The sequence below is a fragment of the Limanda limanda genome, chromosome 2 (genome assembly GCF_963576545.1).
Source record: "Limanda limanda chromosome 2, fLimLim1.1, whole genome shotgun sequence".
Taxonomy (NCBI): domain Eukaryota; kingdom Metazoa; phylum Chordata; class Actinopteri; order Pleuronectiformes; family Pleuronectidae; genus Limanda; species Limanda limanda.
The window spans coordinates 10,202,094-10,215,842 of record NC_083637.1 but is presented as its reverse complement, the minus strand read 5'-3'; the positions used below and the strand labels follow the sequence as shown (position 1 = coordinate 10,215,842).

At 42.3% G+C, this 13,749-nt stretch overlaps 1 protein-coding gene across 2 annotated transcripts in view; it reads right to left on the bottom strand.

Moving 5' to 3' along the window:
- Nucleotides 1–13,749, bottom strand: part of lrba (LPS-responsive vesicle trafficking, beach and anchor containing) — a 180,744-nt gene that overhangs the window by 73,137 nt on the left and 93,858 nt on the right. For both annotated transcript variants that reach the window (XM_061086902.1, XM_061086894.1), the window contains one exon: nt 4,312–4,436. In XM_061086902.1, the coding sequence (XP_060942885.1) occupies nt 4,312–4,436 (125 nt within the window). The remainder of the gene's footprint in view (nt 1–4,311; nt 4,437–13,749) is intronic.

The following is a 13,749-nucleotide window of genomic DNA, read 5'->3' as shown; positions in this document are numbered from 1 at the left end:
AAGACAAAATCTTTACAAATCTATCAATTGTGAAACTACTTAGAAAATAATATTATTTTTAAATGGTTTCCTTATTTTCCAAAAGCAACTACAAACCAAAGAAAATGGATGAAAATGGACGTTTTTCCAAATATACAAAGTTTACCCTCAAATACAACCATACAAAACCCTTGATTCTCATCACACGTACATGCAGGCAAATGAAAACAGCAAAAAAACTAAGAAAAACACGTCTGACATAATCCTCCCCCTAAATGCATTCTGCTCTTTAACATACATCAAACCAAACAGAGTTCCACACACAGCTAATCCAAACACATTTGGACTAAATGGGGGTCGAACACTGACCGTCTGATCTCAACTGAACATGACTTGAGGTTCCAAATGGATTATTTAAGAAAAAGGGTAATCTGCAAACATTTACTGAACTCTGCATTCCCCAGTGTGGATGCTGAGGATCCACAGACTCAAGTCCACAGCACAAAGACTGGCTGGCCACTCCTGTTCCTGTTCCTGTTCCCTATAGTGAGCGCTCACTCCTTCTGTGCACCTTGGATTTCTAATCCACGTAAAAGCAGCAGATCTAATCCAGTGAGTCGCCGCATGAACATACAACTGGTGGAGTTTTGTTTTCATCTTCACCTGAAAGGAGATCAATTGCACTTCCTTAAAAACAAATGCCCGGCCGCGTCATGTGGCTCTATACTTTGAAAACCCGCTACAAGAGCCCGGGCTAAAAAATCTCTTGTCATGGAAAATATGCAGCTCACTGATATTTAGAATGGTCTTCCTGTAATTAAGCCTCCCTGGAGGATTCTTTAGTTAGCAGCACCGAAATTACTACCAGCTCCCCTAATACATACCACATGCCGTTGTATTCACACCAAGCAAGTGGATAGGGGACTTGTCAGATGAGCTTAAAAAACAGAGATGTACTTCTACTTCTTTGTATTTTAACTGCAAACATGCCCAGAAAACTCCGACCTCAGTACACAGACAGTACTAACATACAGTATCCAGCTCGGCCAATACACGGTCTGATGCAACTGGGCCGAGCCGGAGCTCTGTTCCCTCTATTACCATCAAGCACCGGTTATTAATAGACCCTCGGCAAAACACGCATTCAAGTGGCTGCAACCCAAATAACGACCAGGCTGCGTGTTGTTTAGCCGAGTTTGTTAGAACGGCAAGAAAAAAGCAATTTTGACCCGAGTTGTGTCACTTATCACCACGCACACGTAGAGGAAACGTGCACGTCAGTGACAGGCTGTTCACTAACTCTCTCTCCTCCTCTCACGCTCACTCGTCCTGCTCCTGAAGTACAGACGGTTTATTTTGTTCTTGCTCTAATTTGACAACCCTGTGGTTTTAGTGCAGTGTGTGTTTGTGTGTGTGTGTGTGTGTGGCTGCAGTGCTCTGTGCAACATGTAAACTCATAAAATCTAAAACTATTTCACTGTATGACTGTAAAATACAGAATTCACTAATAATAACTATAAAATTAAATATATTAAATACAAATATACAATATTAAGTCAATCTATAGTATATACTAATAATACTAAAATCAATTACCCCAGAATATAGTGAAAGTGTATACACTAAATAAAAGATGTAGCTACACAATCCAAACCCCAAAATCGGTAATTTAAATTAAAGTATAATTTTTTTTAAAACGTCACAATGTTGAAAAATCAATGCAAAGAGCAGGCGTGCCACATTAACAAAAAAGAAACAAATCTAACTGTGCACTTCAACCTCATCACTCATCACACAGGGAGCAGAAATGTGCATAAATCCCAACAGGTTCCACTTTTTTTCCGAGACCCCATTTCCCCGACTGAGAGGTTCAACTACCTGCTTATACAACTCAAGGCATGCATGGTCACAGCAATTAAATTGTCAAAATTAACAAATTTGTTTTTAACGGGAGCGTAGCCAGGAGTGCGGTCATGAGGCGAGTATTGATTACCGGGGGAACAGAGACATTAGTCTTCAGGTATTTACTCTGCCACCTCTGGTCCACGCGCCCCGGACCAGACAGAATCAATCCCCAGAAAAGATGGTTCTTTCCAGCCATAAATATATAACGGGCTACTCAAGCCTACTGGCAGCCCGGCACTGCCGTGGAAATCAGCTTGGCAGCGTATGAATGATAACGGTTGTCCAGATCCCTGAAGGAGGAAATGCACATTTCTCTCCATGCATCAAGGAAAAAGACGAAAACATTTAATTTTCTTTAAAAAAAAAAAAAAAAAAATTAAATAATAATTTTTTCCCACCAAGTAAAGAACGCAAAATATTTTCTATTTGCTTCTAATTTCCGTGACGATGCGTGCGATTGGGAAAGTGCAGCCACAAGTAGCAAGAAAATTAGACTAAATTCAGACTTGATCTCATCCTAAATATTTTCTTAGGGAGTGAGACTGCATTTTTTCCCCCTCTGCATCTGATGAATATAATTACAGCCAGATATGACCTTTGTGCTCTGTTTGAAAACTCAGCCCCTGCATTCTCATCTTGAGCTGCACTTCCGTAACAAATGTCGGGTCGACTAAAACAAGACTAAAGGTTACATCAGAAAATGGATGCCGTCAGGCTTCAATGTCAAAGAGTTATTTTAATGATATATTCCCATATTTCAGCCAGGCGGCGCGCTCTCTGGAGGTAAGCACACCCCGGCCACCGCTGGCTGCTGGCTATTTATACACAGACTTTGACTTTGAAACCAAATGTTGTTTTCAGGAATTTGTCTTTTTTTTTTTTTCCTCCCCCCGTAAAGTGATGAATACATGCAGCCCATGAGCTGAAATAGTTTGGAATAAAATTGAATAACAGATCAAATACCTGAGTATTCAACTCACAGATCGCCCTTCAACACACTTTCTAAAAGCATTTGTGGCGTGGGGGGGGGGGAGGGACATGTGATTCGTCTGTTCTCTGTCATGATCGAGCTGAAGGGAAAACAAGGAGGAATAAAGATGGAAACTAAGTGAGATTCGGAGCGAGCAGCTGGACCGTGGCCTTCGCTCTGCAGCTGCCTGCTCGCCACGGCGGCCATTACTGCCGACCTGGAGTCTCCCAGGATCCCGGGATCCTCGACGCTTATTGCTTTTAGATCACATTCCTATTGACTCCTGTCACACCTGCCATTTGTCTCCGAGAAGGATGTCTCGTTTAAGGGGACTTTTCCGCAGGTGACACATTGAGGACGTTTTTTTTGGGGTCCAGAAATGGACGATTTATTGGAGAGTAATTGATTGAGCTAAAAGTGCAGGCCCAGTGTGATGATGATGATGATGATGATGATGATGATGATTGCAAACCCTTGTGTGAGCGCTGGGTAATCTGTAGAACCGGGGGATTACCTGCAGCCTCTAGGAGAGAAATGAGACTCCCAGTGTTGCAGGGACATGTGTCATTTAGATACGGAGGTTTTAAGCGACTGCTGGGAATTTCAAGGTGTTTCTCAGGCGAGATTTATTGAAAGTCCGCACCTGACTTGTGTGGATTCACAGAAATAATGGAGAAATTCCAACTTCCAAAGGAAACGATAATCAGCGTTATTACTTTTAATGACACTTAAAGTAAGGGGAGCTTTTCCAAATCACGTTAAATTCTACCCTCATCTTTAAGAGGCTCCAAAAACAAAATGAGCTGTTTCTTTGTAGCCCTTAATTTGCATTTCACTACCGTAATATTTCACTGAAGCACTAGTGCAGCTTATTATTAACAATACGTTTGACATTCAATAAATATTTAATGACATTAAGTCAATAAATGAACTATAAATATGCAGCTCAAATTACATTTCTGGGATATCAAATTTATTATGTTTACTCCTGAAAAAGCTAATGATGCTACAAAAAGGAATGAATCAAAGGCATAAAACCCAAAATGACGCTACACTGGAAAATAAAAAAATTTCAATGAGGACAAACAGAAGAGGGGGGGGGGTGTTAGTGTTACTTACCACTGATATCAGCCACTGTGATGCAATGAGGAGAAAAAGAACGACACGTATTCACATTTTATTTTATTCACAACCTTTCCGTTCCAATCTGAATTTCACTTATTAACGCATGCCAACACACTCTCGTTATCACTCTGGTTTTGCATAAAGCCAGGCGGAGGTATCAAATGACCTGTGTGAAATTCAAATGAGGGCCCTATTTTACTGGGTCCTGTGGCACAATAAATCTTTTATTGCTACGGGAGGACTAATTTTTATTGCCTTGTACCTGGTGCTACCACCGAGCGTGTGAGACCGAGGAGTGCAAACAACAGGGGGGGGGGGGGGACTGTACTGACCATGTTCGGCGGCGGCTTTGAGCGTGGCCTCCGAGTGGTTGGATCCAAACGGGTTCCTGACGAAGCGACGCCGCCGCCTTAAATCGTCCTCCCAGTAGTCCAGGCGCCAGAACTCCCTCGGCCGGCTGCAGCGAGACAGAAGTAGCACATGTGTTAGCAATTACCAGCCAGCGTGGTGTACCAGCCCGGCATTAGCACACGGTCCGAGCAGGCAAACATAAAGCCAGCTTTGTGTTTGGTGGGCTTTTTTAACCCCTCAGATTCACTGCTTTTAAAAAAAGAAAAAAAAAAAATCCCTTATACACAAGTTTAGACCCCAGATCATTGCATCCTGACAGTTTCTCCCTCTCCTGATGCTAAGGTGTTCCCTTCTGCAGTCTCCCCCCCCCCCCCGCCCTCTCTCTCTCTTTGAGAAGGTGACCTGAGCTCTACCATCACAGAAGGATGAGGGAACGACAGGGAAACACACTTCTGTGGCACGTGCTTACAGTCCGGACTCATTTCGGGGCCCAGCAGGACGCCGTGAGTCAGGACCCGTGGCTCTCGGGATAAGGAGAAGGCCATTACAGACACAGAGGAGGAGGGGGGGGAATAGCATTACCGATATTAATCAATGTCTACCGGCTCCTTTTTTTCTTAACCAATTTACAGCTCCTTTTTACCGAGCCAGCTCCGTAAATCATTCTGCTCCAACGGAAGAGAAAGTGTTAACTTTTCATGAGGAGTCACTGCTGTGTACTGTACGGACCTGTCTATCGTGACAAATCACACTGGAGGCGATTTTATTCAAATATAATCTAAAAAATTCACTGGACCCAGTTTTTATCTTCTCTAATTCTAAAAGGTTTTTTAAACCACGAGTCTTGTTGCTTCATCAGAATCTAGAATCAGAGCATGTGTTAGTGATTAACAGCTCAGGTGGGGGGGGGGGGGGAGAAACAACATGCACTTGGATCCTTGGTGAGAAGAAGAAGTCATGACAGTTGGACTCAAGTCAAAAAGTTCTGTTACGTCCTCTGTGTATTCTCATGAGGGAAAAACACTGAGAGGGAACAAGACAATCGTAGGTTGGTCCTGTTCTGGGTTTGGTCTTTAGACTCAGGGTAAAATCTACAAATGAAAAGTACATGTCTTCATTATTTGTAAATATATATATATATCGATTTAACCACTAAAATGTTTTTTTCTCAAAGAAATCTTGTTTAAAAATGAACAGAGGTTTTAAAGATTTCTAAAGCAACATTTTAAAATCCCGACTTGGCTCATGCATGTGATGCAGCAGTTTATCTTCTTCAAGATGGAGGAAGACACAGTTTACGGTTTCAGTGGCACAAGCTTCTGCAGGAGAACCCCAGCCGACTTTGTTCTCTACTCTTAAACGCTGCTCTGGCTCCTCACAAATCTGCAGCTCAACACCAGAGAGATGAGCGTTACACCAGAAAACAAAATACTATTTTCAAACGTGTATGACCTTGCTAATGAAATTTGATGATTGTATCTATTTGGACTAAATAAAGAAATAAAAACACTAGAAAGTCGATCAGTAGAGGGCGTGGCCCAACCGAGGCCCAATAGTCGAGAGCAACCAGTCCTCTATCGATGGTGGATGTACTTTTATCAAGATCCATGAATTATTATCCCTGGGAAATCAGAGAAACACACCAAACTTGAATGGGTTCTTCCCTGACTGTATAGTGGATCCCATCCTGATGCTGGATGGTGATCTTGCTGGCTGCTGACCAGAGACTATGATTGCAGCAGGACTACTTGACATATAGTATTGAAGTTATCCTTCAAAAATGTTTACCCTCGTCAATGCTGCTAAAAACTTTAATCCCGATGATGTTTTCCTACACTCGACATCTATTGCACTTTTGTCCGTCCTGCAGAGGGATCCTCACATGTGGCTCTGAGGTTTCTACGTGTTTTTACCTGTTAAAAGGGTTTTTAGTAGTTTTTCCTGACTCTTGCTGAGGGTTAAGGACAGAGGATGTCACACCATATTAAAGCCCTATGAGACGAATTGTGATTTGTGAATATGGGCTATACAAATAAAATTTGATTGATTTGATTGATTGGTACCAGATCCTTCCACCAAGGTTCGTGATAACTCCTCAAATAGTTTTTGTGTAATCCTGCTAAATAACAACAAAACAACAATGTACCGGGATGAAAGGCTGCTGCAGCTGCTGGATGCCAAGCAGCTTGGTGAGCGCATTTAATTTGGTGCATACGGGAAAACCACAAAAATACACATAAAACATACTAAAATAAAATCCCAATATAAAACTTCCTTAGCTCTAAAAAAAATAAAAATCTGTATGTATTTTGCTTTGAACATTTCGGCGGAATTATTTGAGAGAGTATTTGCCCCAGTTTGCAGGAAGCCAGTTGGAGGCGGCGGGCGGGGGGGGGGGCAGGCCTGTGCTGGAGCAGATTTCACAGCCTGACAAAGACCCCCCCCGCTCCGGGTTTGCATGTGATCGTCTCCCAACGCAAATGGCCACTTCATCATCCGGCCTGCGATGGTATTCATCTATGAAAATAATTATCAAGGTTGAGCACGACTCCTGAACCGGGACGCGCTCGTCTCTCATCCCATGAAAGAGGAGGAGGAGGAGGAGGAGGAGGAGGTGGGGGGGGCTGGGGGGTGCTGGGGGGTCTGTTACATTCACACAATACACATTAATCCATCAGGAGGGGGGAGCCATTGGCTGGAGTAATTAGTCACAGCATGTGTGTGTGTGGGGGGGGCACCTCTGCCAGTCATCCTCACCCCCCCAATGCAGGTTGTAATGACGGCTGGCTGGAGGAGGCGGACCCACGGTGAGAGATACCTCGTCATCAATCCCTGATGAGAGCGCCGCCGGAACAAGAATGGAGATGTACAGCGCTATGCAACCCTCCCCACCCTTCCACACCCCCCCCCACACTTCCACACCCCCCCCCCACCACCACCACCACCGTGCATTGAGTGTGTTTCCACAAAGATGATAAATTATTCAGAGGCCATCCATCCTCCCCGGGCGTCCGTGGCACGATTTACCGAAGCGCCCATTCTTCAAAATAACAACAATTAAAATCACAAAGGGGCCGGCGTTGTGCGGCGGCTCACGCCAACCACTTGTGTAATTAGTAATTAGTTCGGTCATAAAAGGTGTCTGGAAGGGCCCGCTCGTTAAGTCTGAAGTGTGTGTTGCCTCATGATGAGAGGAAGACACACACAGACACACATTAACTGACAGTGTGTGTGTGTGTGTGTGTGTGTGTGTGTGTGTGTGTGTGTGTGTGTGTGTGTGTGTGTGTGTGTGTGTGTGTTCCTGCAAATCCTAAGCGATACGTGATTACACATCCCTGTTTGCGAGCTTCACACAAGGCTCGGACTTTGTGCGCCTGCAGAAAGAAGCCTGTGTAATGTAGACCACATTGGCTCCTGATGAAACCGGGTCCGGAAGAGTTTTATGTGAGGTAGTAAAGAGTAATCACCTTCTTTTTTTTCTTCCCTCTCTCCCTGTCTTTCCTTTAAACATCTTCTTGATGCTCTTCAAGTCGCCGGAGTTGTAAATTTAAGCAGGTTTACCAACAGGCTCAGGTTTCTCCTTTATGTGGCCCCGACGCTCCGGCTCTGTAATCACTTGACAAAATAGTTGTGCGTTCGATTTAATAAAGTCGACACACAAACCATCGACAAGCTGCGTGGAGATATTTTTACTGGTGGATTCACATCAAAGCAGAGCCGGTGTCCGAGGGGATGTGTCGCTGCTCGGAGACAAAACAAATGGTTTGATTGTTTGGAGGGTTCGGTGTGAGAGGATTAATGAGATGCTTATTTGGAAAGACCAGCATTTAGGAAAGTGGAAGACACAAGTGAGCGACATTAGCTACGTCCTCTACAATAATACTGCCTGACGCATCAGTGCAGTTAACCCTCATAATGAAGTAAATCGCTCCAGTGACTGAAATCACATCTTAGCTGTTTACAGACGTGAACTTATGAAAATGATATCGGCCGTCATCGCCAAAAGCTCTGGAATCTCGACGACTTTCCAAGTTGACTTCTTCATTTTCTACGCGTACGGCTCCTGTTTATCATCCTGAGATATTTATAATATTTTAGTTTCCTTCTGTATTCTCACATCAGCATTGTCCAAACATTTCAGTGGAAGACTTGCAGGAAAAGTTCCAGAAAATGTGCAACTGACTCAGACATTTGCATTCTCACTTATAGTTCAGTCATTTGACTTACAGACATGCACACTATACATTTTGAGTTATAGTAAAGCAGCTTATTTGACTTTACTCTAACTCATGTTTCTAAACTTTCTTTTTAAACATACATTTATACATTTTTTAAACTGATTCTTGATGGTAATTTCCTTCCTTTGTTGCAGATTAATACAATTTTTGGTGCAGAAGCAAGCCTATTTCCCTAGAGGGGCATTAAGGTTTAATCATACACTAAATATACCACTAATCTAGCATTAAAATATACCCTGAAATAAACAATCCAACTAACCTCCATTAATCATCACATGATACTGAGACCTGTGGGTCTTGTTGTGTGCGATGGGCAGAATTACTGCTTATCACTCTCGAGCGGCCGGTTTGAACATGTTAATAGATCATCTCTGCAGCTCCTGAAAGTTTGATAGCGACTGTTCATTCGCTGACAAGGACAAATGATTGTCATCCATCACCAGCCGGGCTGTCCAGAGACGGAGGCATCACCGCGTCAGTCTTTAAAGGCATCGTGGTGTTTGTTTTTAAAACTGCCATCGGACCTTTGTGTTGGTGATAATCCTGATTCTTGTCCCATCAAGGAAGTGATGTTTTTAGATGTTTTTTAATCAGGATTACTCAGGAAACACAAAACTTACTTTCACCAAAATAAGGCCAGGAGGGATTTCATAACGTTTTTGGTGAGGATGCGTTTTGAGGGGTTGAAGATATTTAGATATTTTTGGGCCATTTAAGCTTTTATTAGAGTTTAAGCGTGAAAGAGAGAGAGCGAAGGTCGACCGGGTCAAACCTGCGGCCGCTGCAAAGGACTCAAGCCTCCGTACATGGACTTAAGGAATTTATTCATCATTATGTGAATACAACATAACATAACAAGTGGCATTTGGACATTTTCATCTATTTCTAATTAAATAACGTGAGGATCTTGATTGTAAAAAAACATATTTAAGGTGTTCTATGAATGTATGAGTTTGTACAGTTTGGTCACAGAATATTAGACAATTTCTTTTCCCCCTATATTTCTATTATAAGAGTGAGACAAATGTGTGTAGGACTGTTTAGCCTTGTGAGGATCTGTGTTCTACAGAGAACCACTCTAGTTCATTATCATTTCATTTGAATAAGGCTTTTTGGAAAAACAACAAATATTTACCAAAACCTTTACCTAAGCTTCTGGTGAATAAGGAGAGGTAAAGCAAATGCGTCTGTTTTAAATGGGTTTATCACCAAAGCATTTGATATTATGTAAATGATAACATGACCTTTATCACAGCGAGCAGGACACGCAGAGTGAATATGCTTTCATATATCACCACAAGCGACTGCACTTTGGCACAAACAGTCATTCATAACCTTTCTGCTAAATTAATGTGGGTGCAGCCAATGAGACCTGCATATGCAGAATAGATTTCTCCCCTTGCTTATTTTATATTAATGCCAGATCCTATTGGCAGTCCTCAAATTGCTCAAACATTGCCGCGATCCCCAAGATCATTTTGCTTTGATTTGCATAAACCATGTGTTTAGAAGAAATGGGAGCGCGGATAGATTGAGGATTTGTCATGTGGAGGCCTGGTCGCCGGAGCAGCGGCTCTTTGTCAAACGGTGGCAGCGATCGCTTCCCTGGTATCTCCAGACTCAAATTAAAATGAAACAGGACCAAACACCTTCACGCTGAAATTGTTTGGCATGATTAAGTCTTGCCGAAACGACTTTGGTATATGTGCATTAATGCTTCTCCTCGGCTCTGCGATGAGGTGCACAGCCGACCATCTACATGTGTGCATGTTAATTCACCTCTGTTGATGTTTGCAAGATTTACCAGAGGTAATGTTGAGGTCACAGACTCAGGCAGCGTTTCCATCTAATCCTCTGAAATGACAGCGAGTCCTCATGTAATCCTCTCCCCATCCTTGTTATTCATCACAGGGGCGACTCATTTCATTTGTCCAGATTTGAGATTAATTTAAATGTGTGTGAGTGATAAGATCTATAATGTTTTTTACAAAATAACATATTCCATTAAAATAAAACATGTAATTCTGGATTGCATATTAGTTTAGACATTTAGCGCTAGGTGCTATGACAATAAATTAATCAGATTCCATAATTATCATGATAAATGTTAAATTTGTTATTACTTTTCAGTTCAAAGCCTGGTTTTTGCTCCAGTGAGGCCGTTGGGGTTTTAAAATTTGAATTAAACGATTTTGTATTCTTACTCCCAATGCAGAAACAATATATCTTTTGTTTTGTTGCCATTGAAAAAAATTATATAGCGATAATTATCATCACTGTTTCACCACCCAGCCCTATAAGAGACTCGCCACACTGAAACACAGTCCATGTACATTTACATCTATGGGTCTCATCATCTTCCCTTTTCACTGAATTCTCGGCCGACACACTAAGTGCACAACAGTCTCATCACAAAGACAATGTGAGCATCAACCACTCCTCCCAATTAACTCCAATTTATCCGAGAGCTCTCAAAAAGCGATCTGAAAACAAGAGTGTGTGTGATACAGCGTCTCGGTAACACCAGCAGCTTGTGGGGATCAAAGTGCTCCCATGGGTGGGGGGGTGGGGGGGCAAAAGGCTTCAGACTCCCCCATAATGCAGTGCAGCCAAATGAAATAATGCAAATCGGGCCCTAATTACCACCAGCTTAGTGTGCGGCTTCCAATTAGCAGCAATTACACTCAGTGTAAATTCACCAACAGAAAGCCTGACAATTACAGAGTGATTATATCAGATTTCATGGGAGGTAAAAAAAAGAAGAAAGTGTTGTGTTTATCGAGGTTGTAAATAACAAAGCTATTCCCAAACCAGTGGAGAAAAAAACAAAACCGTTTTATTCTTTAATGTTAAAACAGCTTCGGTGTTTGGCTCATGAATACTATCCAAGCATCGGAGACATAATAAATAGTGCACGCAGACTTCCACTGCTGCAGCACTGAAGTGGTACCATCTGTATTTTTGATGAAGAGTCACATTTTTCCCTGTGATTTTGACAACGTGCATTTAAGGCCATTTATCACCTCGGCTGCGAGGTAATGAGGGCATCCACTGGACCGGGGTTGCATAATTCTGCCATTACTGGTCCATTGTAATAATCTTCTGACCTCTAGCTTTCAGAGCTGATCTTGAAGTGGGATGACTAATCTGAACTCGCGTTTTCCAAACACGGGCCAAAAGAAAAATACAGTGGACAAGCTCAAGGTCAGAACCCGGGGAAGGGCTCTTTTCTGTCCCCATCTAAATACAACAATATGGAACCATGTGTAACCTTGTAACATATACAACTTATGGAATCACACTAAATCTGAAAAAAAAGTCATCTCACTCATTATCGGGCTTGTTAGCCCTCTTGTATTATTACTATTAAACAAATCACTCATGTCTGTATACATAAGTGCGTCCTGCTCCTGAATCTCATCCAGCGAGTCTGTCTGCTATTCATGAGCCCCTCCTCCCCTCTCTCTCTCTCCATCACACCGCTGTGCCCATTACACGGCACTTACAGCCCGGTGCACGTGTGTGTGTGTGCGTGTGTCTGTCTGTGTGTGTGTTTGTGTGTGTGTCAAGTGCAGCAATTCCTCTGCACGGTGATTGAGACGATCATATAAACACAAGTCTGACTAACTATAATGGCCGCGCAGTTATCACTTCATTTGAGGGTATGAACTAAAAACCATAAAACCATGACAACAGAAACAGTCAGCACCTGCGTCAGGGCCTCCGTCCTACATTTAGAATATTTTGAATAATTTATCAGGTAGTTGATATTGGCTGTTTGTACAGATTCAGAACATCTGATATTACGCTGTTTATCAGAGTCACATTTTTATCTTATTAATACCGTTTGTTTCAAGATGCTTGTATAATTAGACATAATAATATCCCCTATAGACTCAGTGGGCACTTTATTAGCTATACATGTATAATTGAATACAATCCAATGCAAATATGGTCCAGAAAGTCTTTTTTGATGCCTATAATTTTCTTAAATGTATTTATTACTTACGCCTAAGGGGTTATTTTCTCATCTGTGTTTGCTAGTTTGCAAGATTACAGGTTCATATATTCTTCCTCCCTCTTTCCGACAATGTCAACAACGATTGTAGATATTATAAAGATAGAATTCACTGTAGAGCTGTTCTACTAGTTTTCATCAGTGTACCTAATAGTGACTGCTGAGTCTACTTTGGGTATAAAGTCTATTTTTTATTCCCTTTATTTCTATTTTCTATTATTCAAAATGTGTCATCAACCAGGTATTCTTATCTTAAACTAACAGAGTCTCAACTGTGTTTAAGAAAGTCACCATTTCCAAATATCTATCATCTATATCTGTTTTTAAGATCACAGATCTGAACTTGATGTCACACACAGGAACGTGGGATATGAAGAAAATCTACAGCAAGAATAAAAGCTGAAGATCTACGAGCAGAGGAAGCTCCTCGGTCTTCTGCTCTCGATACTGAGGGAACCTCCGTGTTTTATGTGTCCCCTATTTCCTGCTTTGCTTGCAGAAGAAAGCGCTGGATTCCAAAGATAAAGGCGATTTCTTTTGGCAAATGGTGAAAGTAGCAAAATAAATGGCCTGCTGGTCCCAGGGTGTAATTACAGTGGCTGGAAGCACACCAATCTATCACGAGGAACGGGGGGGTGGTGGCTGACACGCTGCAAAGGGGTTAGTCAAAGGAGATAGCCTTTGACTAACTACTGGCCTCAGACAATCGATACTCTGCAGATATTGCATCCAGTGTGAAAGCAGGAGAAAGGAGAAAAAAAAGCCCCAAAAACTTCCCAAATGGTTTTTCATTCAGATATTGATCAGCCCCCTTTTATCATGACCTTGCTCCACCAAGGCCATATACTTTCTTAAGGGTATATAGAACTCATAAATCTGAGAGTTGCTACGGAGTCCCACTGAGCTGTGAGCAGCAAGGCAGTCAGGCAGGATGGTGTAATTGGTCTTTCTGGGATGGCGGCCTTCATTCATACTTCATAACAAGGATTCCATTACAGTTCTGAGCTGCTGGGAAGAGGGCGGACAATAGTGGTGGGGTAGAAGAGAGGAAGGGGGTCCAAAGGGTTGAGGTGGGTTACAGAAAAATCTCTCGTTCTTTCTTATCTCCAGTTCAGGTGACACACTAGAGCAAGAATTGTACATTGCATAGCTGATAGTCCCAA